Below are 23782 nucleotides of genomic sequence, written 5' to 3'. Positions count from 1 at the left end.
GAAAAAAAAATTAATGATAGTAAAAAGGAAATTTATATCAATACTAATGAACTAGCTGTTTTGCCCGCGATGCGGACTTAAACATTTTCATAATTTTTGAAAAGTTCTTTGTACATTATATTCAGTATAGTAAAATAAATCTTAAAATAACTTAATATTATATTTTTAATTATATAATTAAAAATATATTTGATTAATAGTTAATTACATAATTTATGTTTTTAACTTTTTACTTAAATAATTTTTTAGATAACAATACAATATATATAGAAATTATCTTTTTTTTTAATTATATTTTTAGATTTTGGATAATTCAATATTCTATTTTTAATTATATAATTAAGAATTTTATTTGATTAATATTTAGTTATTTAATTCATGTTTTTAACTTCTTACTAAAAAAATTTTTCAGATAACAATACAATATATACAGAAATTATTTTTTTTTTAAATTATATTTTTAGATTTTGGATAATTCTTACTATTATTAATTTTAATCTTATCTAATAAAATAAATTAAAATTTCGTTTTTATTTTTTAATTTAATTATACATTTTATTCATTAAGGGTATAAACGATATTAACCACTCTAACTTTTAACGTGAGAGCTCGATTCCAAAAATTTACTTCGCAAATAATAGTATAGATTATAGGTGTATCACTAATAAGAAGAAGAATATGATGATCATATGATGATGAAGACTAGTGATTGTAATTTGTGTGTTTTTTCTCTCTTTTAGCATTAGATAATTAATTTTTTTGTTTAAACTAAGTAAATTAATTTTACCATTAGTTATAAAGAATATTTTATTTCCTCTATTACAGAAAAGCATAAAAAAGTATACCTTAAACGATTTTTTTGCAAATAACAAAAAAAACTTTTTTTGGCATTTGCGCAGGTTTGAACCTGCACTATAAGAAAGTCTCCCTGACACGTAACCACTTAGATATTTTACGATATTGAAGGCAGAAAACTATTTATAAACCTGAGGCCGTACGTCAATGCTTCTACCGCTTTCCCTCCGGGCCGGTACTGCATCGAACAAGATTTCACCGTATAATTATTTAAGAAAAATAAAAAGTATAAGCATAATACTTAAATTATATGGTGCAAGTTGACAAAAAATTTCTACGGTGCAAAATTCAAATCGTTACACAGTACAATCCAATTGACAAAAATACATTTTTATCAGCTCACATTTCTTATTGATAGATTTTTACTCAGAGAAATTATAATTTGTATAGAAGTTTAATATCTCTTAATATATCTTATGAAATTTATAAAGGTTGGGGGGATTTTAATTGTGGATATTTAAATTTTGCTACGAGTTTAATACCACTTTTAAAATTTATCTTTAAAATATTAAATTAACTGTTATAAATTTTTTAAAATAATTTATAAAATCTATGTCGCACTGTAACGGATACGGGGACATCTACAGGTATGGAGCGGGGATGAGAAACGGCTAAACTTATAATTTATGTATATGAATAGAGCATGGGTACATATATAAATATAAATATATATTTATATATCATATAAATACCAAATCATAATTCTCATATAAAATAAAAAACCATTATAATATCTTAAATAAAATAAAACATCACTATAATATCTTAGTAAAATAAAAAAATAAACTAATCATGAAGCAATTCATTCTCCAATTCTGGCTCGTATGGTGAAAGACTTAGAAACTCCAAATATCTCATATCTTCCATAGAATCAAAATTATATCCACCAACATGCCACATCTTTGTCTTTTATTCTTCGTATTGTTCAGATTTCCTTGATAAAAAACATAAATTGTTGTCGATAAAAACTAGATCTTGAGCACGGCTTGGATTCAACATATTCCTTCCAAGTGAGTGAATGAATGAGTAATTACTCCAATTACGCTCAGCACATAAAGATACCCTAGGCTGTCCAAGCAACTTAAAAGCCAAAATCTGTAGGGAAGGAGTTTGGGCACCAACGTTGGCCCACCACTTCTTGGGATCCATGGTAAACTCACTGAAATGCATGTTAAATCCTCTAAATGACCAGTTTTCATGTAGAACAAAGCATATTCATCCACAAAGACGATCATCAATATTCAGAAACAATCTTCGAAAACATTTCATTCTCTCACTCGAGACTTCTGGATCTTTATGTGGACCAAGTTTCGTAGAATCTTAACTTAGTCATTCATCACTATACAATCTACAATACAAAAACATGTTTTATATGAGGCAACGAAACAAAAAAAAATACATAGTTTAAAATCATACACCTTTGATTTAAAGAGTGAGCTAGACAATACAGAGGAGTGTTGTTTTTTGCCCAACGAGCCATTATAATCTCATAAACAACCTTGTAGAAAAGACTAACTTCAAACGTTGGGCGTTTCTGTTTCTTATATATCTCAAACTTCACATTCTCAATCATAGAATCCCACATCTCATATACCAAATGAAGGCATGTATTTTCAGTGTCACAAAACCTTATCATCACTAATAATCTTACCTTTAAAGAAAGTTGCTTTCCCCACATCATCTTCTCTATAAGTAGACCACTTCTCACTTATGACCATAGCTTCACGGTCTTTTTTGATAAGCTTCAGTCTCTTAAGCATCACAATGATAGAAGTAAAACGTGTATCAGCAACTACAAATAATTTGAGAGGAGATCATTTACTAAAGATTACTATGGAATTAGACATGCTATTAATGTAGGGATTTATGTCTCGAGGTGGCAAAAATGAGAGCTTGAATTCCGCTTGTGGTTCATGAAATTTTTTATTGCAATGTATCTCCATAAACATCTGTTATCCAATTGCATTTTTCATATGTTGCTTCATTCTTCTCCACGTTGCTTATTGCACAATGTTTCTTAAACCAATACATATTACATGAGAAGCTTCTCACGTTTTTCTATATACTAACCTGAAAGAAAAAAGAAAAACGTGAGAAGCTTGTATATAGACAAAACAGAATACATATTACTTAAAACACAAAATAAAAAGACAAACGTAACAGTATGATCTGTACGTAAGCTGAGAAAGATGAAACATGAGAAGCATATATAAACTTGAAACAACACACAAGCGTAAAAATTAACAAACCAAAAAACATAATTTGTAATAGTACTTCTTAATGTGTTTTCCTTAGACGTGAGAATTGACAATTGAGAAAGAAGATGAAGAGAATAAGATTTTGTCTTAGATTAAGAGAAGATGGATTAAAATTTTGTAACCCTAATCCTTTATATAAAGATGTGTTTCTTTTTTTCAAATTTTTCCAAAACTAAAATACATTAAATGTAAATGATCAATCTTTTACATAAATGATACTAGGTTTACATCATAAACATTTCAGACACATTTCCAAAACCTAAATACACAGTTCCTAAAAACCTTTACCGTCCCCACTATCTCTGAAACATTTCAGAATCATCCCCACGCCATCCCGGAAGCGCAACTGGTACGTGAGACAGCAGTGAATTGATGTTCATGTGGTTCATAGTATAAAACATTTATATATGTTTGTAAGCTCAACTCACCCTTAATTACTAAAACCTAAACCCAATCAATTTTTTTATTTTAAATTTGATACCACTTTACAAATTTACCCTTAAAAATTAATAGTTTTATAAATACTTTAAATTTGTGATAAAATAACTAAATTGATCCTCTTAAATTTATAAATTTGTCATCTTTGATTTTAAATTTATAAATGTGTCATCTTTGATTTTAAATTTATAAATGTATCATATTTGATTAAAGATAGTTTTAAAAAATGATAGCCAAATTTATGGTATTTTAATCAAGTTTTATAAATTTTTTCATTATAATATTTATTAATTAAAAATAATTATTAAAAGTTCAACTTTTTTAAAATAAGAAGTTTTAGTAAAATATATATATATATATATATATATATATATATATATATATATATATATATATATATATCTGTTATATGTAATTAAAATATATTTATAAATATCACATATAAACTTCAATTTATTAATAGCATTCATGTGACTAAATCTGTTAAAATATTATTTATAAATGAGAAACTTCTCAAGTACTATTATAAGAAAAAAAAACTATATTTTCAACATATTTAAATAATATTAAATAAATGTAATAATTTAATATATGTATATCTATATTTGAAAATAATATTTAAAGTTACTACATACAAAAATTATGGAAACGCAATCTGACACTAGACAATTAATTTTGGATAAAATTTCAGTTTCCCAAGAGATGTTCCACGGGTTACGAATAAACAATTCGTGCAAAGAAAAAATTATGGCAACTAAAATGTACATGAGTAAAGCACATATTATCTAGAGATTTCAGAAAATTTAGGTAGATCAAAGACACACATTTTGGTTTTCTCAATGAAAGGATCAACAATAAAGTGAAAAGTTGGAAAATTCAATTTCTTACGAAAAGAAGAAAATAAGTACTTACGAAATCAGTGTTATCAGCTATGTCCACCCATGTTATGTCATGTTTTCGACAACAAAAAAAAATAAAAAAATTGTTAAGTGGAGTATCAGCGGGAATCATACATGTATTCATTGGTTTAATGGGATACTATGTGTAGGGAAAAATAAAATGAGGAAATTGGCTTTCGCGAATTACAAGATTTTAATATTGCTTTATTAAACAACTATAAAGATTGATGAACAAACTCGATTTTTTATTTGCGAAAGTTTTTAAAGGAATATATTATAGGAAATCAGATCTTCTTGATCCAATTAAAATCATATTTCCCTTCCTAAATATGGAGGAGTATTACTTCACATCTCAGTATGGAACTATCTTAGATTCATGCTTCTCGCCAAGGTCAGCAACACCAAAACATCAACACCAATTTTGAACCCGCTTTTAGGGTAAAAAATCTGATTAATCCGGTAAGTATTTCTTAGAATGTAGATTTACTCAATGAATACATACACCCGGATGATGTTAGAATTATTTACAGTATGGCATTTAGTCGTTTTGCTAATCCAGATTCATATGGATGGAACTTTACGGTGTCGGAAAGGTATACAGACAGGTTATAAAACAAAAAAAAAATTCAGATAAGGGTTTAGTTCAAGAATTTGATGGTGATGCAAAGAATTGATTCGCATTTTGTTGGAAGTTATAATGTTCATCAAAGTTAAGGCATTTTCCTTAGCAAATAATTTCGGGTAGGCCATCCTTTACAAAAAAATGAGATCTCATGGCATAAAATGTGATACTCAGTATAAATCATGTTCTATTAAATGTCTTCCAACATTAAAAACTTGGACACTATCAAAAAATTCTTTAAACCTGGGAGTTTTTCTAAATCCATCGCTTTTTGCAAATATGAATTATCTAATTTGGAGGTTATCTAAAGTATCTGACTTAAGCTTTATTCACGATTTTGTGGTATATTTGGAAGGGCAGAATTAAAAAGGTTTATAATAATAAAAATGGAAATCCACCGAAGATAATGCTCGTCGATGAAATCGAAGGAGCGTTATGGACTGAAATACAATTAAAAGATTTAAAGGTTGTCAAGGATTTAATTCCACCTCAAAAAGATAGTGTACCCTACCTGAGTGTAAATATGATAGATATCATGTGGTGTTTTGTGGATGGAACATGAAAAAAAAGATGTTTTTACAGAATAGAGATGGTTTTGTACTAAAGAAGGTTAACTGACAGCATGAAGGAAGCCATGGATATCTAATGAAGTCTATCATCTTTACATAGAGGATGTAAAGCTTTCATTTGTGTGGTGAAGTGTATGAAGACCTATAATGTTAAAAAAATGGTGTTTGCAACAAATTATTCTTAACCGATGAAAATATTGTTTACACCAACAGAATGGCAAGTGTTTTCTATTCATATGGAAGAATTTAAGGTAAGTAAAAATTTCTTTCCTAATTTCTCAATCCAACTTATTCAAAAGACAAAAATAAATACAATGACTTGATAAATTGATATGTGGCATCGAAATTAGCCTTTCGCTATAGTTTATAACCATCATTGTCAAGATAAAAACAGTAATGTTAAATATTTTAAAGGGAAACTAGACTTTGACCCGCGCAACCGCGCATGTGTTTACTTTCATTTTTATATACGTAAAAAAAATTTACATTGTTAATGGTAAATATTCTTAGCATTAACCATATATTCAAGCGTTTATGAAATCTATTTTGTCAAGATTCGATTAAGGAAATCTATAATCTAAACTATTAAAACAAGAGTACCAAATAGTACTTAACCCTGAGTTTTACTAGGGATGAGCGCAAGGGGGGTACTTGCTTTTTTTATGTATACTTGATACTTGGCTTGCTTTGAACGAGTAATGAATTATTGGACTTGTACTTGACTTGTTGGAAACGAGCACTTTTTATTTCGAGTACTTGTCCAAAAATATGTTACTTGCAAGTTACTTGCCTTGTTCGATTACTTGCTACTTACAAGTATTTATTAATTACTTGGATATATTTCCAAGTTTCTAATAAATAATATTTTACTAGAGAAGGTTATTAAAGTTTGTTTTATTTACTTGACTTGGTAAAAATATGAGAGTTATTTTAAATTAAATATTTGCGCCTAATATAAAAAAGAAGAAGATGGAGTTCAATAAGAAAGTATTGTTTACTTCTTACAACAAAGAAATATATGTTTAGTGTTTTGGTTTTTATGGTTTAGTTATCATTTTTTCAGCCGTAAAACAAGTAAGGAGTAATATCAAGGCGAGTCGTAACTTTTTTTTGTTATACTTGTTACTTGCCTTATACTTGCAAGTAGCAAAACTCAACGACTTGATACTTGACTTGGCAACGACGAGTACTTGAAAAAACGAGACGGGTATGGGTCAAGTAGCGGGTATAAGGCAAATAACGAGTGTTCGTGCCCAGCCCTAATAATTACAAAAGAATGCCACTGGGATTTTTGTCATTTTGCTATAAACCATCCAAAATCGATTTCTTTCGTTACATCTTCAATCGTTACATAAAACCAAGCTAAACCAAATACATATAACTTAGTATATCCATATTTAGAAAATGACATTAGACCTCTCCTTACCAAACCGAACCTCGGTTTCAGTTGGTCCGACAACTTTGATTACATCTTCAATTGTTACATTAAACCAACCTGTTTACATATATAATAAACCAACTCGAGTCAATTGTTCACATAACCACCAATAAATCAATATTGTTTAAATTTCAGCCTAAAGTTTGGTTATGTAATGGAATTTGATCCCAGTTTGCTGTAAAATATTACCAGACCTAAACCTAAGTGTACATATTACATTTGAACCGATAATCACCAACTACATAATCTGAAACTCGGTTTTTCAAAAATAATACTAAAATCAATGATATTCCATAACAGATCCTATGTTTAAGCAATTACCTCCGATATCAATCTTTGAAATAATATAGATATGCACTTACCTAATTTATGGAATATTCCTTCTCAATATATACTATCAAATAATTGGAAATGAGTCGATTTTTTTCATTAATTACAATTTCCTTAAGAACCAATATTCATTAATTACAATTAACTCGGTTTTTCATATTCCACATGCCTATTTGTAAGCAACTCTAAATATATGAATATTCCTTTTATGATACAAATCTAAAAATCTAATCGGAACTAACCAAATAAGTTGAGCTATTAAAACTAAAAGAATGTTTATTAATAACTTCAGAATACATGTATTCCTTATACAAAACGTGTTAATCACGTTTGACAATAAATCAGTTAGGATTTTCTATTTAACCTACACACAAGGACCATCGATATATATATACTAGATCCCTGGCCGCGCTACGCGCGGATTGTCCTTTAGTTAATGTGTTAGTTGATGTTTTCCATTGGTCTGACACTAAATTTAAAACACATCTTTCATATAAGTTTAATATTTGCACAAAAATTCTGAAGCGAATTAGAGTTAGAATTTTTGAATACATCAAAAAAGAAAGAGTGAGAAATAAAGCATATATAGTGATATGAGGGGTTTGTAGATTTATTTAGAGAAACACAAAAATTAAAAAAAAAATCACAAGAAAGAAAGTTGGCAGTGTGTAGCTTTAAAAATAACATTATTTATGAGACTAACGTGAAAAATATAAAAAACATTCAACTTAATACTAAACCCAACCATCGAGCATTTTGGTATATTTTTTAAGATATTAATACACGTGAAAATATACTTAATGAAGTAGAAGTTTGGACGGGTAAATCAAATATAGCAACATGAATACAGTAAAAAAATCTATAAATTAATAATATTAATGATATTTAATTCATGTATAAAATTATTATTTTAACAAAAAGTTTAGCAACAGCTTGTTTATTGCAAAGGTGAATATTTGCAGTATGACTGATTGTCTTACCACATCCAGTTGTAAAGTTTTTTAAAGAATGAACATTTAAACTTGAAATGAGGTTTGGCAATAAAAAATCTCTAGGTTGTTACCAGGAAAGTATGAGATATCACCATCTAAATTTAGTAGTTTTTCAACCCACACAATGCATAAATTGTTTTACTATATTTTTACATTGTACTTCAAACTATTTTATTGAAAAAGTAATAAAAGTTATAATTTGAGTTTAAATTGTAAAAAGCTGATTTGAACATTGTTTTTTAGTTATAGAAGATTATACATATATATATATATATATATATATATATATATATACACATTTTTCTTCTAATTTTTAGCAATGTATTCCTTAATATACTTTTGTGATCGGTTCTTTAATTCCCAGGTTTGTTACTTGAGTGATAGAGTGAGGAGTAAAACTTGTGTTGTTATGGTTTGTTTATAATTTCCTTGGTTCTCTATATGAATTCCAGAGGTATTTGTTGGTGTTATATAAATAATCAACTTTTTCATTGTGATTTTTTCGTTTAATCTGCAAATTAAAAACTCTGTCACGGAATTATTGTTTTTATTTTTTAATTATCTAGAGTTGATTAATTACTGAAGAGTTTAGGTTATACAGAGAATGTGGATGATTGATTGGACTGTAACTATAAATGTTTAACGGTAAAATTTATGATGTAAATGATTTGGATGTAGTTTGTAAATTATTGATATATGTTTTTTGGTAAATTTTTCTGCTGTAGTGTAAGTTTTTCTTTGATCAAGTTATATCACATGAATTTTTTTTTTGTAGTGTAAGTTTATAACACATGAAAGAGAGGAAGATAGTTGTGGTTACTTTGTTTTCCTGTACTTCACTCTTACATCTTATGTAGGGAGATGTAATACGAATTTTAATTATTGTAATCCCATATATTTTAATATCTTTATATATAAAGTTGACTTGTCTGCCTGCTCCTGCTGCCACGTCACTCTCCAGAGAAGGGCAAAGCATGCCACGTGTTTACGATTCTTTAACTATCTCAAAGTGCTTTCTCGATGAAGATTGTTTAACTGATTTATGCAATGGGCTTTTATACTCTCTAAAGTTGGCCCATATATATAAAGTTGACTTGTCTGCCTGCTCCTGCTGCCACGTCACTCTCCAGAGAAGGGCAAAGCATGCCACGTGTTTACGATTCTTTAACTATCTCAAAGTGCTTTCTCGATGAAGATTGTTTAACTGATTTATGCAATGGGCTTTTATACTCTCTAAAGTTGGCCCATAAGTTAATAGGGTACCTTTGTTGTCGATGATAGAATAGCAAAGAAGAACCGCCTGACCCTTCAGATGACACCGCCTCCTGATCACGCTTGCGTAACGGCTGCAATTATCATTTATCTCTACATTAATCCGATCATTTACGTCTTTTGCACCACTCACCCCTCTCTCTTTCTCTCTTCTTCCTTCGCTTATTAACTTCATCAATTTCGGCCGGTTGCATATCCGATGGAATCGAGGATAGAAGTCTTGGCTGCTCTGTATCGGTTATCAAGACGGTGGTCTCGGCTGAAGAGAAAGAGGAAGCTTGTGAACAGACTTATGGGGTTCATGCCGTGTACTTAGACGGCGCTTGGTAACGTGTTTTTGCTTTTGGTTTATGGGTTTCTCATGTTCACGGCGGTAACATATCGATCTGCCGGAAGTGAGCTTCTTCTCTAGATTGGCCCTTGAATCGTCAGTGGTTTGTTTTTTCCCATGCTCGGAGTACTCCCTGATGCTATGCTTATTATGGGTAGGTGAAAGGTAGATTCTTTGTTGAATTTTGAGATATAAAATGGTGAAACTTTGTTTGGTTCTGCGAATCAAATAGTGAGTGACTATGATACTTTAATTTATAACTTTTCTCTTGAAACATTAACCGTGAATATTAATTTAGTCAATGAGTCGATCTGGTCTTTTCTCGTGTCAATATAACTTCTATTTCATGTAAAGTTTTAATAGTTGCTCTTTCTTTCTCGATGAGTATTGAATCTTCATGAGTTTGTCAATACTTCCTCCGTTTTTTATTATAAGTCGTTTTAGAGAAACTTTTTTGTTCCAAATTATATGTCGTTTTCGGTTTTCTATGTAAAATTTATTAATAATTAATATTGTATGACCAATGGTAATATATCTTATATTTTTCTATTGGTTGAATTGTGGTTAGGTAAATAATTAATGATGTTTTTGTATAGAAAATATAAGAAATTAATGGTTTTCTTAATCTACGTGTATAGCTGTAAAACGACTTATATTAAAAAAACGGAGGGAGTATAATTTATATGTTTGATAGTGTTTGTTTCAGTCTCTGTGGGAATGGGTTTGCTCGCTGGCTCTTCCGTTACGCTTCTTACTATTGTCTGGAGAACTTGCACAGTTGTTGGCAAGTGTGCCATTCGTGATACTATTGCTGTAAACAACCAAGACACTAGAAGCTTCCATCTTAAAGGTAACGAGAAAGTGCTTATGTCTTATTGATTGGATGCTTCATTTTTTCTGTTGACTTATATAACTGTCATCGTTGTTACCTCTGTATCTGTAGATTCTGGTGTTAATGTTGATGTTTGGACCATGTGCTTATTCATCGTACGTTTCCCTCTCACTTCTAATCTGACATAACAAGATCTGATTATTGAGTGATGTTTTTTTTTTTGAAAATCATAGAATGCAGTTGTAAGAAAAAATTGTAGCAGAAACGTTGAAACATCTGACCATGGAGATCATTGGTGCTAGGAGGAAGAAACTTTATGAAGCAACAGTGTGGGTTAAGCCAAGGATGAACTTCAAGGAGTTATGCCGGTGATAATGCCCCTGCCATTACTCCCTCCTATCTTGGCTGCAAATAAGGTATGACTACAAAAGTTACATGTATGTATGCAAGACAGATTAATCTTGAGGAACATTATGATCATGAAAATTTGGTTTTGTGGACAGATGATCATAAATCTTGGAGGGAAGTTCCACGAGATGATTCAGTACAATCATTTGCTGATCATGCTGTCAAGAGCATCCAAGACAGATTTAACTCATTGTTACTTTCGTCAAGTTCCCGTTATGGTATGATTCAAGTAAACTAATGCTCACTGACGGTACTGAGGCTATAATTTCCTACTAAACATCATAACCAAAGGATTTCTTTTCTGATTGTAAAGTAAAATGAGAACCATTGGTGTGTTTTTCTTCCTTTCATAGCCACTGTTTTGGGATGATAATTGACACAATGATTTGGCGGTTTGTCTATTATTCCCAATATTTTCCAAATGTGATGCTAGCGTTAACTTTTCCACATGTTTTTCAAAACGCAGCCGTTGTCTCTGGCTCTGATGTGCTGTGTGCTTTGGTGTTGTACGGGAGTGGTGCTTTGAGATTAAACTTAAACACCTCCACTTCTCATGCTGTTGGTGATCCAGGTCAATAAAAAGTGTTCCAAATGTAGGTGGCTTCTCTCCCACCAACACACTGCCACCAAAAAGTGAGAACCCACCCAAGAAAGTACAAATAGTTTAATTCCAGGCAGATGCCTTATTTGATCACAAATTTTTTTCTTCGTAAATAATGCTTTATCAACCCTTTTAAAATTTATAATATCTCATCATGTCCTGTCTGTGTTTAGTTTTTCAATGTAAGCATATATGGTATCCATAATTTTACCGGATCACAATTGTTAAGAAATTTTGCTTAAGTCTTTTCTTGTCATACTGAGGCGTTCGACATTCTATTTAAAGGTTACAAGTCTAGCATAATATGCTTGCGCATATATACTTGCAAAACAAGCGATACCAAATCAAGATATCTTTTTATTTTCATAATTGCTGAAAAAAAAGAAAAAACTATGAAGCTAATAAACACAATCTTGTTCACCAGGACATCTCATTATGTTATCTCTTACAAGATGATTGTAAAATTGACTTATGTATCGAGCAACAACAAAACAAAATACAGCAAAGTATGCTTAGTTTCTAATAAGATATTCAAATTGCATTGCTGTCTCAAGAAGACTACAAACTATGCCAATAATATCTTAAGCTGCATCAACTTTTTTTTAACAACTAAAACTTATGTAAATAAATTACATAAATACATATATAATAATGAAAAATACCAAATAAAATAACTAAAATGATGAGGGAGTTTCTTGCGAACTTGCAACCTTTGTCGCATTTGGAATATCAGTTCTCTTTGTTGTATTACATTGGTCTAATCCCAATTTGGATCTATTAATATTCTTTGGTTCAGAATCCAGTGTATTGATTCAACCGTAAAAAATAAAAATTGGAATGACCAATTTTCAACGATTGTAAAGATATTACCATACAACAAAGAAACTACATGCTTCATGGATGATGCATTCCATGATAACAAATATTTTGATACCTAATATATTTCAGTCTCAAACATGTTATATAATACTTTATTAATACACATAATAGTTCAACTATGAACCAAACATATATCCACCAGAATAGTTATTATTCTTTACATGTAGAATCAGAACATAGTAATACAATCTTTTATATCCACGCCATTATCAAATACAACAAACACATTTCATAAAAAATACAATATCAGCAAAACAAAATACACATGTGAATAACACAAATATCAAACAACCACACAAGATAATCACAACACAAACACATGCATTTACGTGTTTTTTTTTTGGAACATCAATTTTATTTTATGTTTTACGGTCAATTATATTTACTTTGGTACAACTATCAGCTATTTATTCTATTTTTATTGAGTCAATCAGTGAAGCCACTTATGCTATTCATCTTTGATCTAAACAACTTCAAAACAAAGTAATATACTACTGTCATTAACCACTATCAAATAGATGAGAAACCAATTTTGAACTCATTAAAAAATAAAATATACGAACCCGGCGCGTAGCGCCGGAATACCAATAGTATGTATACATAAAGTGTACATTTATTAGGGATTTTTGTCAATGAACTTAAACCATCTGCCTGTGAGTTAAGAAACTACCCTTTACAAACTTGATATAGCGCAGCAAGATCTCTTCGGAATTCTTGGATGCTACCCATCAAGCAAGAATTTAAGTACATGGTCTGGTTGAGGATTCATCCTAAATGTTTTTATTTTACAGAGAAAAATACATGCCATACAATCATAAAGCCCCCTAGTACATATGAATACTTATGGTAAATAGATCAAGCGTGAAGAGGAAGATAAAAGAGATTTGTTCATACGTTTTGAAAAGGTCCATAAACTTGGAAAACATTGTCTTCTTTTTGTCCCCTGCAAAAAATTAAGGAGGCTCATAACTGTACACCACCTATCTCCAGCCAGCTTTGGATTTTTTTCATGGAAAATGTTAAAGACTCTACTAAGAAGCTGCAAATATACATCCCGTTATCAAAAATAGCTGCTAATACATTTTTGATATTAAAAGAACCTCATCAAATAACCGATGGTTTAATACAAAAACCCATCTAAATGTATATATACCTCATCATATATTTAACTTTCCTCACAGGGGTGACATCGCTGCTGCCAAACAATTTACTCCACCTCTTCCTCTTCATTAGCATGCTCTGCAATGTATTCTCTTTGTAAATTGTTTATCGCTAGAAACAGATAATTAGCAAAGAAAGGAATTTAAGAATACCATCCAAATCTTCTGTGGCAGTGACACTTTCTTCATTCAATGAGCTTGCTTCAACCTACCCATAAAAACAAAACCAAACCAAGGTACATAATCATGAAAACACAATGTCAATGTTAAAACAAATGTAGACAGTAACATACAAACAGTCAAACACCATTGACAGTGATAAAAAAAATTACGGAAGATAAACTCGTGAACATACCAAGATGTGAGCTAAGGATTAAAAATAACTTAAAATACACAACACACAAATCAATTTAATAAAAAAAAAGTAACTTTTCTAGATAACGGGACGATACCAAGGATGACTCATGTTACACCTCACTACATGCGATTTTGACTCAAAGATTGACTCAAAAGAAATACCTTGGAGTCATAGCATTAGAAGACAAAGTGATGGCCAGATGAAGCGGGGATTGCTCGAACGTCGTTCTTGCGCTATGCAAACCTTGAAATTGTGTTAAGATTACATCTCCTTGAAATCAATTTGCCCATTTTCAGTTGGTCCCTGAAAACACATAAAGTAGAAAGCGTCAACGTAAGAGGAAGGAAAAAAAAGAAACAAACGGTATGGTTCTCTTGCGTTTAGAGGTCAATAATTGTGTACATGCAAATTTTGGAATTAGAGACCCAAAACTATAAAGCTAATAAAAAAAGCAAACAAACTGAAACTGCATTGCTCACATTCGTATGGATTGTTTTATCATCAAAACAGAGATTGAGAATTAGAAAACCTGAGAAACCAGATGACGAATCCTGTCATGTAAAGCTTCATCTCCTCCTTTTACACGTCCAACAACCTAAACACCAGATCAAGAGATTTAAAAAACCAACCAACGATCTGAAACAGAGGATGTGAAATCATGAATTATAAGAAGGAAACTTTAACCGTAAACTCAGAATCCTCAACCGTAAGCTCCACCAGTGATGGAGCTCGAACTCCTCCATCTCCCTCCATTTTCTCAACCGTTTGTTGTTTCTTGTTCCTAACAATCTCACAATATCATAAATGATCAAAAAGAAAAAGATCACAGACAACTCCCAAGAACACTTTTCAAAGAAAACTTTTCAAAGCTTAAGTGATGCTTTGCACGTACCAGGAGCAAGGCGGTGAGTGACTTACCAAATATTAAGGAGTAATTATTTTTACAGAAAACTGTATACAGAGGTAAAGTGATGGGACTAAAACTAAACGGCCTTGCTAACTACTCTGTTTTCCCCGGAGGCGATGAAGAGCTCTGGTGGTTCTAGTGAGAGGAATTTTTCGTGAATCTACCACTCTTATATAGTGAGGAAGGAAAGAGAGGAAAGCTCAAAAGAATAATAAGGAGTAAAGGATTTGTAACCGGTGAAAGTGTTGGTTTGCAGAGGCAGACGAAGCGGAAGAAGACCAAGGAGGGATTGGAATTGACGTGAAAAGGTGACAGAGAAAAGTGATTTGGTGATATGTATATTGTTTTAATGACTTGTCAATTTAGAGGTCCCTGGTTAGCCTGAATTTTCAGTCCTACGTGGATAGTCTCAATGCTCTAGCTCAAGAGCTTTTAGTATTGTGAGATATCCCATTCCTCTACCGTCAATACTCATTCTTATTCACTCAACAACCTAAACATGTCTGAAATTATCAGTTTTTCAGTTTTACTCTTCTCAAAAAAGCCAAATCTTTTAAAACTGGATAGAGAGTTCACGTTAAATTGATTCATTCGTGGAAAAGAAACACGTCATACCGGAGGCAAGATGCTTGAAATGGTGTCAGACAATGAAACTTTAAGATTTTTTCAAAGAATACGTTTTAGCACTTTATATGCGAGTTGATCTATTACGAATATCATTATTTCTTTGTAGGGTGACTTTAATCTATTCTTATAATCCATGTTTTACGTAGCTGTGTGTTCAATTTTGGAATGTTTCTATGCGTGTTTCATTGTATGTTGTAGAAAGATAATTATAATAAAAAATATATTAATTTTGTTCTGTTACATGTAGGTTTCAAATACCCACACGTAGAGTAGAGGGTATGTGAACAACATTTTGCAAGTCTTATTATCGAACATTTATTTTATATAAGTACGCTTTTCCTTTTTTTTTGACACACCAAATCATTTCCATTGAGCTATTTGAAGTGATTTTGCTTTAATTTTTAAGTTATATATAACACAATCATTCACGTATGCATCACTTAATCAATTAAAACCAAACATATATTACTAAGGTAATGATTCACTCAACCATTCTTATATGAGTTAAAACCTTAAAATAGAGTACTAACCGTGATTACCATCAAATGTTGCAGAGAAGCGCACTCATTTGGGTTGTCTCATTTACCATCAATTGTAGTCTGAGATTTGCAAGTGATTCGGGTTGTTTCATCCTCTGACTAGGCATCAGTTTCTGAAAGGAAGCATCAAAGTCACCCAGTTTAATGAACCTGAAACAACAGAAGGATTTTATCTATTCTATTAAATTAGGATCATGACCAATTGATAAATGTTATGTCCAGTTAATTATTCTCATATTTTGATTAATGTTAAAAGGATATTACTCTCTATTTGCGGGAAAGAAAAAAAGTAACTTCCTGTCCATATTTTTCGGTACCCACTTCTTTCCCATATGGCTTCTTTGCATGTACATGTACCGACATTCATATATATAATAACAGTTATTCTTCTTTTCTTTTGGGTTGATTCCAAATGCAGATTGTTAAAGTACTAAAATTATGATTGAAATCTGATGCATGTAATTTGGTTACATTTTCTTTTTGTACGTATTCCACCCAAATTATTTTTTTATGTTATTTAATAATCTCAATCTTTTTCAAAGATTAAGATTTTTATTAAAATTTATACAAAGAAAAATACAAACATGATTATAAAAACAAAACACAAATATAAAAATTAAATTTTTAAAAGAAAAATTAAAACATAAAATATACCCGTCCTTTCAAAGAGCGGGTCAAAATCTAGTTATAAGTTAACCCACATAATGTTCACATGAAGAAAAGAAACACATTATGAATGGAATCATTTACTCTGCTCCTGGCGCTTGACAACTTTTTGGAAGAGTTCCCTTGATGCAACTCTTGCCTCAGATTCAGTTTGGATCTTCATGTGAGCCGTTATTTTTTTACCCTTTTCTTCATGCTCCATATCTTTCTTATTCTTTCATCGAAGAACAATTATTTTGATAAGTTTCTTCAAGTGTCAATAAAAACAGACTAAAATTACTCAGAAACAAAGCATAGCTTAGATTATAACTCATACAGATATTCTAAGGAGAAACAAAGTACTTACCTTTTTCTTAGACTTTCATGTGGGGTTCATCTTCTTTACAGTGATGGATTTGCTCCTCTCTCGAGATAACAACTTAATACGACCACTCTGTCCATTACATCACCAATCTTTGCAATGGACCACCGATCTCCAAATAGTCTTAATTTTGATATCTTTAATGTCTACTTCTGTTTGTTATATGTCTCAAGTTCTTACATCTGCAAGTAAACCCAATATCAAACAGAGGATCAACCTGGTACAGCTTTCACAACGAAAAATTAAGAAGTCAATACCTTGATTCTATCAATTTCACGATTGATAGCATCTTGAAAGTTTGGAAAGAATTTAAATCGTTGATGAACATGGAACATCGAAACCCTACATATCATTGTTTAGATGGCGATGTGAGTTTTTTTTTTAATGAACGTTAATCTAACGTTTTTTATTTTTCTTTTTCCTACGCTAAATTAGTTAACTTGGTAATTGGGCTTTGATTTTTTTTTTTTTTTTACTGTTTTAGCATTTTACCACCAACAAGTGAATGCCCATTTTGTAGATTAATATGTTTTTCTTATTTACATATACCAATTAAAATATATTTAAAATATGTTAATTTTTATGAAATCTCATGCTTAGACTATAAACTATCGAATAATGTAATTAGTTAACATTACCTTAGTTTAAAAAAATATTAATATGAAGTTTTTCTCATATAATCTACCGAATTATATTTGAATTATAAGAAAACAAAAAAAAATGATGTTAATAATTTAGCATTGAAATATTAACTTGTTCATTTGCAAAACTATGATCTATATTATTTTCCAAAACAATTTGTGTTTCAAAAAATATATTAATATTCATTCTAATTGGTTATATATATACAAAAATACAATATATATTATTTTTCTTGACGATGTGGATATTAGGCCTAGGAATATTATCTGGGATACGGATCTGATCCGAGATTCGCTCCAGATCTGCTCCGAAAATAGTATATTTGTGATGATCAGATCTAAATTTGGATAGTAAAATCTTGGATCCCTCAAATCCAAATCCGGATATCTAAATTTTTAGGTCAAATATCCGGATCCGGATCCAAATTTTGAAAATATATTAAAAGATTAAATTTAATATTTATTGATATAATAATATTTATAAATTAATTAATTTTATAATATTATATTTCAATTTTTACAATATTATACACACACATATATATCTATATATAATTCTTGTATAAATATTCAATTTAAGAATTTTTTTTTTTAAATTAGTATTTTAAACAAAATATTTTTTAATTATTTTTATGCATTCTTATCTGAATTCGGATACCTGCGGATAATATAATATCTAGACGGATATCCAAAATCTTGATATCCGAAAACTACGAGTCCGTTTCCAGATATTAAATCCGACAGATCCGAATCCGAGTATCCTAAATTTCCCGCATATTCGGATCAGTTTCAGGCCTAATGGATATAATAAGAAACAGCTAATATAATTTATCACTTTGATTTGTTTATCGACATAGATACATTATTTACAAGTTCACACATATCTTATACAGTAAAATTGGCTTGGGTCTCTCCTCATTAAGCCACATCATCATGTGGGGGGGGGGGGGGGGGGGGGAGGGGGGGCTTTTCGCGACACGTCAGCACTTCTCACATGCATTTAAAATCTAATTACGGTCTCTCGTTTGGGCTTCGTCAAGGGCTTGGTTGTTTGTGCTTAGCTTATGGTTACTTATGTTGGGCTTTGTCTAATTTTAGCCCATTGCAACCACCCTTCTTCTTCTACGCCGCATCGTGAAATCCTAATATTTTCTTCATCATCATAACACGAGATCAAGTAACGGAATCACGATTTATGTTCAAGCCATAAACACATCATTTAATCTCAGTAAATTATCCCCCCCCCCACCCCAACTACTCCTCAATTCACCAGAACCTTCGATCTCTTCGGATTCTTCAGGATTTGGATCATATAAATAGGCGTTCTTTAGGAGATATATACATTTGTAAGAGAAGTTGATTGTGAACAAATTCTTTCCTTGGCAGCGATGCAACTGTGTGCGTCAGAGCTGAGCTATTCCACAAGAGGCTGAAGGCTGGTGTTGTCCAACCTAAAGTGATGGTGGCTACGAACATCAATCCTATGTTTGTAGGAGGTAAGTAGTTTCATAATATATTTCGGGGATTTCATGTTTCGATGTGTTGATTTTTATATGATATGCATGTCATGTCGTCTTTATCTCAGTGCTACCTCTGCAACTCATTTTTATTTTGACAATGAGGTGGCAGCAAACAAGACTCTATTTAAGCAGTATTTATCTGATCTCTCACTCTTTAAAAAACGATCTTTACACATGGGTTTATCCAGTTCTGATAGTAAACAATTTATAGGTTGTCTTCCAAGCTCGAGAATGACTCAACAAGTGGAAATCAATATCGTGGTGTGAAGAAGCTGGAACCAGTTTTGCTTGGGGAGATAAACAACTATGTCCTGAATTCACCCCTCAAGTATGCTTTCTAATCAACAACTATTTGAAATTATTATTTTCTACTTATGTGGATTATAACCAATTACTCAGTCCAACGCAGTCCATCGAATTCCTATGCAAAGCCATAATTGGGGGGTTGGAGACTACCAACTAATGGTGTTATATGTTATGGCTAAGTGTTCCAAGAAGCTCCAACGAGGAATATCCTCTTTCACTTGCACAACATATTTTAATGTCAGGCTGTTGGGGTTGTCAGGTTATCTTTGCTCATGGTTTTAGATCATCTTCAACTACATATAAACATCTATTTTTTGTACTTACTCAATGTCTGGTTTTAAAACGTGAATGGTTTTAAGTACCGTGTTGAGATGCTGGTGGAGTCGGGTGAAGATACAGATGTGTTTGTTGCATTCGACTCAGTTATGTCTAACCTGACAGGTGTCAGGGCTGCAGAGGTTGCAAATCCTATGGTATGTTCCATTAAATAATTATAATCTCTGTTTGCGGTTTCATTAAAATTCATACTAAGTTATTGTGTTCTATCATATTAGGGACAAGGAGAACAAGATCCAATAGGCTATCAGCTCCCTCAGTTTCTCCAAGACATTGTTGGGAATACATACATATTCCATCTGAAGCTCACTGAATTTAATTTCTCTGGTAACCATAAGTCCTTCACTGTTGCCAGAATCTTTGATCCCAATGATAGGATACCAGGCCTTTCTTTCGCACCACATGTAAGTCAGCAAAACTTATATGTTTACATGACTCCATATTTACCAAGATACTAATAGGCAATACCGTTGCTCTAAAGGGGGGGGGGGGGAACCCTGATGGTGATATGCATGGAAATAAATGTGCTTCTTACAAGTTCCATGTCGGTGGCTCCTCCGGCGTTAATCCCAGTGAAGGAGGTGAGGAACTCAAGGAACTACATGCTCCTGAGGAAACAATAGCAAGCAGTGAGCAGCAGGAAACCATTTCTGAGAATGTTCATGACAACAAACCAGGTTCACCTGAAGGGAATCCACCGAAGAAGGCGCGAAATGCGTAGATCTTGAGTCATTAGATATGAGGAACTAAGAAATGTGTGGGCATACGATTTGTCTTTGGTACCTTAGTCTATGTTAGGACAGTTGGTCCATTATCTAATTTTAGTTTAAGTCATTGTTTTTTCCCTGTTTCGTTGTTGTTTTTTCCAATTTTCTTGACATTTGAGGTTTTTAATATTTACTCTTGCGTTTTTTCTTTGTGAACCAACTGTTATGGAATCAATGACTCGAAACACAGACGGACAGTATTATAACATATATGTAAATTTTAAAATGCAAATCATAATTAAATGTCAAATCTACTTATCCCTTTAATGCTTAAAAAAATATGTATTTTCTTGGATAAATAATTAGTAATTCTAGAAAAAAAAATTCAGGTTTTCAAAATGTCACTATTATAAGATTTTTCAGGTTCTAGAAGAAATAATTAGCTAAGTAATTTTACAAAATTTAACTATTTGGGATTTTTTTTTTTTGTAATTGTGTATGTTTTCCCAAAACTTATTATAAGGTTATCAAAAAATATATGGGCACCCATCATCTTCTTCCAAAACACAAATGGATCTACTACGGATCCATTTAACTCACTAAAATGGGTTGTATGTCCTAAATAACTAAATACCCACCAACTAACAACAACAATTATGTAATATATAAACTAAATAGATATTGTTGATTGTGGTTTACTATTTCCCGGTTAAGTCTGGACTGAAGATTGAAGATTTGGGCCGAAACAGAAGTTGAATGTGGAGTCCCAGAAGGAGGTTCATCTTCTGATAAGTCCAGGAAGTATACACCGCGTTTTGGCTGGTCATGCGGAGAGTGTGATGCATCGAGCTGAGGGAAGGTTGTTGGAGATTCGTGAGCTGGACAAGTCAAGTGGTCAGCGAATCTATCCAAAGAAGCAGCATATTAAAGGAGAGCAGGATAAGGAAAATCGGGACGGCACAAACCTATACGTCAGAAGATCTAAGAGGGTGAGTGATATACCTTGAATTTGACCCGTTTTCATCCATGGTATATAAGTATTTTACTATATATATATCTATGTTTTCTACTCTTCTAGGTATGTTTTCAGGTCCAGGTGCATTTCCGAGTAAAGCTATGACTTTGGAGCATTTTGGAGCTTAAAGGACATTTCACCCGAGCTGACCACGTAGAGGTCGACGAGAGGAAGAACAATCGATCGATGCGCATCAGTGCTGACGATCGATACCAGGAGATGCCTCGACAGATGAAGATTTATATCGATCGATGTACACAAGTACCATCGATCGATGTCGAGACATCAGACACGCGATATTTTGGATTCAGCAGACTTAAAAACCAAGGCCAAGCCAAATTACCAAAATGCCCTGACGAGTTTTTAACCTAGTAGATTATATACTGCCTAAGTGTTTTGACAGCAGAAGAGAGCTTTTTGGTAGAGACCTTTTTGTTACAAGTTTTGGAGAGAAGATCACTTGTGATTGGAACTCCTTGTTATCATTTCTTTTCATCTATACTATGAGTTTCTATTTCTTTATTGTTATGAATAGCTTTGCTATGTCTGAGTAGTTCAATTATTAGATCCAGGGTTCAGATAGATTTGTGGGATTAGCCCCAAACTATAGATCTGCCTTGTTGTGATATTCATGATAGATTTGTATTCATTGCTTGTTTTAGCCTTGCTAACTAGAACTTGATCATAGGATTGCATACTCAAGCACCCTTGTTATCCCATCTTGACATCTGTCTGTCATAGTAGGACTGCTAGAGAGGGCTAACTGCCAATTTAGTATCTTAGTAGTGCATATCATACTCGCGCATAGGCCTAGCTAGAACCCGTCGATCGATATCCTCAACTGACAATCGATCGACGTTGGCAAAGGTGTATCGGTCGACGTCTTAATAGACCATCTATCGACACTCTCTCGTTGTCGACATACTAACCGTTGAGACACGAGATCTAGTCTGTTAACCAGTGAGACATGCGACAGCTGATCACTGAGTTAAGCGATTGAGCTCTAATATATCATGCATGCAACAAATAGGCATCTATAGGTATTATAATCTCCAACACCTGAATAGTGGCCCTGCATCTAATATCATTTCCAACCAAGTTACTTTATTATTTATTTCGCTTGTTACTATTGCTATTTCATTTAAACATTTACAACCCTTAGAATTAATAAACACTAGATTTAATTGTTCACTAGCTCCTTGTGGATTCGATCCCTAAGTACTACATCTGAACCTCTTTTGATGAGAGTAACACTCCTTAGGGTAATTTGAGTGGTATCAAATTTGGCGCCATTGCGGGGAGCTTTGATCGCCATTAGACTTAGTTTTATTGATTCTTATTCTTTTCTCTATCCCTTTTCTAATAATCTTTTTCTTGTCTTTTCAGGTGCATGCCCAGCGGTACCAGAAGCAACAAGGAGAAAGACTTGCTGTTCTCAGACGATCCTGCTCATTTGGAACGCACCATCTGTAGAGGCCAACGTTCCACATCGCTCGACGCAACAACTTCGTCGTCGATCGATATGCACAACAAACCGTCGACCGATACCAGACCGTCATCGTCGATCGATCCCAATCGTTCGACAACGATCGATACTACACCGTGTACGTCGATCAATACCGTGTCGTCAAAAATGGTAAACATTATTATTCTAACACAGGACGAGAACGAAAACCTGTATGACCAGGCCGGTCTTCTGCGTAATGCAACAGGTCAGAAAATAGATGCTCAGGGGACTGTAATCCATGATGCTGATGCTACAGGAGCTGCTCAACCTGTAGATGAGGACGCTCGATCGAAACCAATGGCCGACTACAATCGCCCAGATGAGTACTATTCCAACAGATCAGCTATTCGACTTTCGTAGATCCAGAAGCAGAATTTCGAGCTGAAGCCTCAATACTACACTCTCGTG

The 23782-nt window shown here is 32.3% G+C and overlaps 1 protein-coding gene and 2 long non-coding RNA genes across 11 annotated transcripts; 2 read left to right on the top strand and 1 right to left on the bottom strand.

Annotated features, from left to right (window-relative positions):
• Window positions 1-458: 458 nt before the first annotated feature.
• LOC108870438 lies at window positions 459-13023 on the top strand. Of its 3 annotated transcripts, none has more exons than XR_004455451.1 (4): window positions 459-10158; window positions 10699-10991; window positions 11070-11252; window positions 11340-13023. It is a non-coding gene; the product is annotated as an uncharacterized LOC108870438 (long non-coding RNA). The 3 variants fall into 3 exon arrangements; XR_004455450.1 differs by lacking the exon at window positions 459-10158 and having other exon boundaries at window positions 10686-10991; window positions 11340-11462; window positions 11711-13015; XR_004455449.1 differs by lacking the exon at window positions 459-10158 and having other exon boundaries at window positions 10686-10991; window positions 11340-12361.
• A 643-nt stretch (window positions 13024-13666) lies between these two features.
• On the bottom strand, window positions 13667-18798 carry LOC103848543. Of its 5 annotated transcripts, XR_004455447.1 has the most exons (8): window positions 17600-18798; window positions 17328-17524; window positions 17066-17228; window positions 14927-16465; window positions 14722-14837; window positions 14404-14545; window positions 14038-14092; window positions 13876-13963 (listed from the first exon to the last, which is right to left on the bottom strand). It is a non-coding gene; the product is annotated as an uncharacterized LOC103848543 (long non-coding RNA). The 5 variants fall into 5 exon arrangements; XR_004455448.1 differs by lacking the exons at window positions 17328-17524; window positions 17600-18798 and having other exon boundaries at window positions 13667-13963; window positions 14927-15023; window positions 16307-16465; window positions 17066-17230; XR_004455445.1 differs by having other exon boundaries at window positions 17328-18798.
• A 144-nt stretch (window positions 18799-18942) lies between these two features.
• LOC108870441 lies at window positions 18943-21072 on the top strand. Of its 3 annotated transcripts, none has more exons than XR_004455433.1 (4): window positions 18943-19479; window positions 19569-19634; window positions 19715-20282; window positions 20364-21072. XR_004455433.1 is itself a non-coding variant. In XM_033285410.1 (4 exons), the coding sequence occupies exons 2-4, from the start codon at window positions 20181-20183 to the stop codon at window positions 20864-20866; spliced, it is 528 nt and encodes a 175-aa protein (XP_033141301.1). In that variant the 5' UTR covers window positions 18955-19479; window positions 19569-20180; the 3' UTR covers window positions 20867-21072. The 3 variants fall into 3 exon arrangements, 2 of the variants coding, with proteins under 2 accessions (XP_033141301.1, XP_033141302.1); XM_033285410.1 differs by having other exon boundaries at window positions 18955-19479; window positions 19569-20282; window positions 20364-20549; window positions 20627-21072; XM_033285411.1 differs by having other exon boundaries at window positions 18955-19831; window positions 19903-20282; window positions 20364-20549; window positions 20627-21072.
• The last annotated feature ends 2710 nt before the right edge of the window (window positions 21073-23782 follow it).

The sequence above is a fragment of the Brassica rapa genome, chromosome A02 (genome assembly GCF_000309985.2).
Source record: "Brassica rapa cultivar Chiifu-401-42 chromosome A02, CAAS_Brap_v3.01, whole genome shotgun sequence".
NCBI lineage: Eukaryota > Viridiplantae > Streptophyta > Magnoliopsida > Brassicales > Brassicaceae > Brassica > Brassica rapa.
Note: the sequence above shows the minus strand (reverse complement) of the source record. Positions and strands in the feature narration are given on the sequence as shown.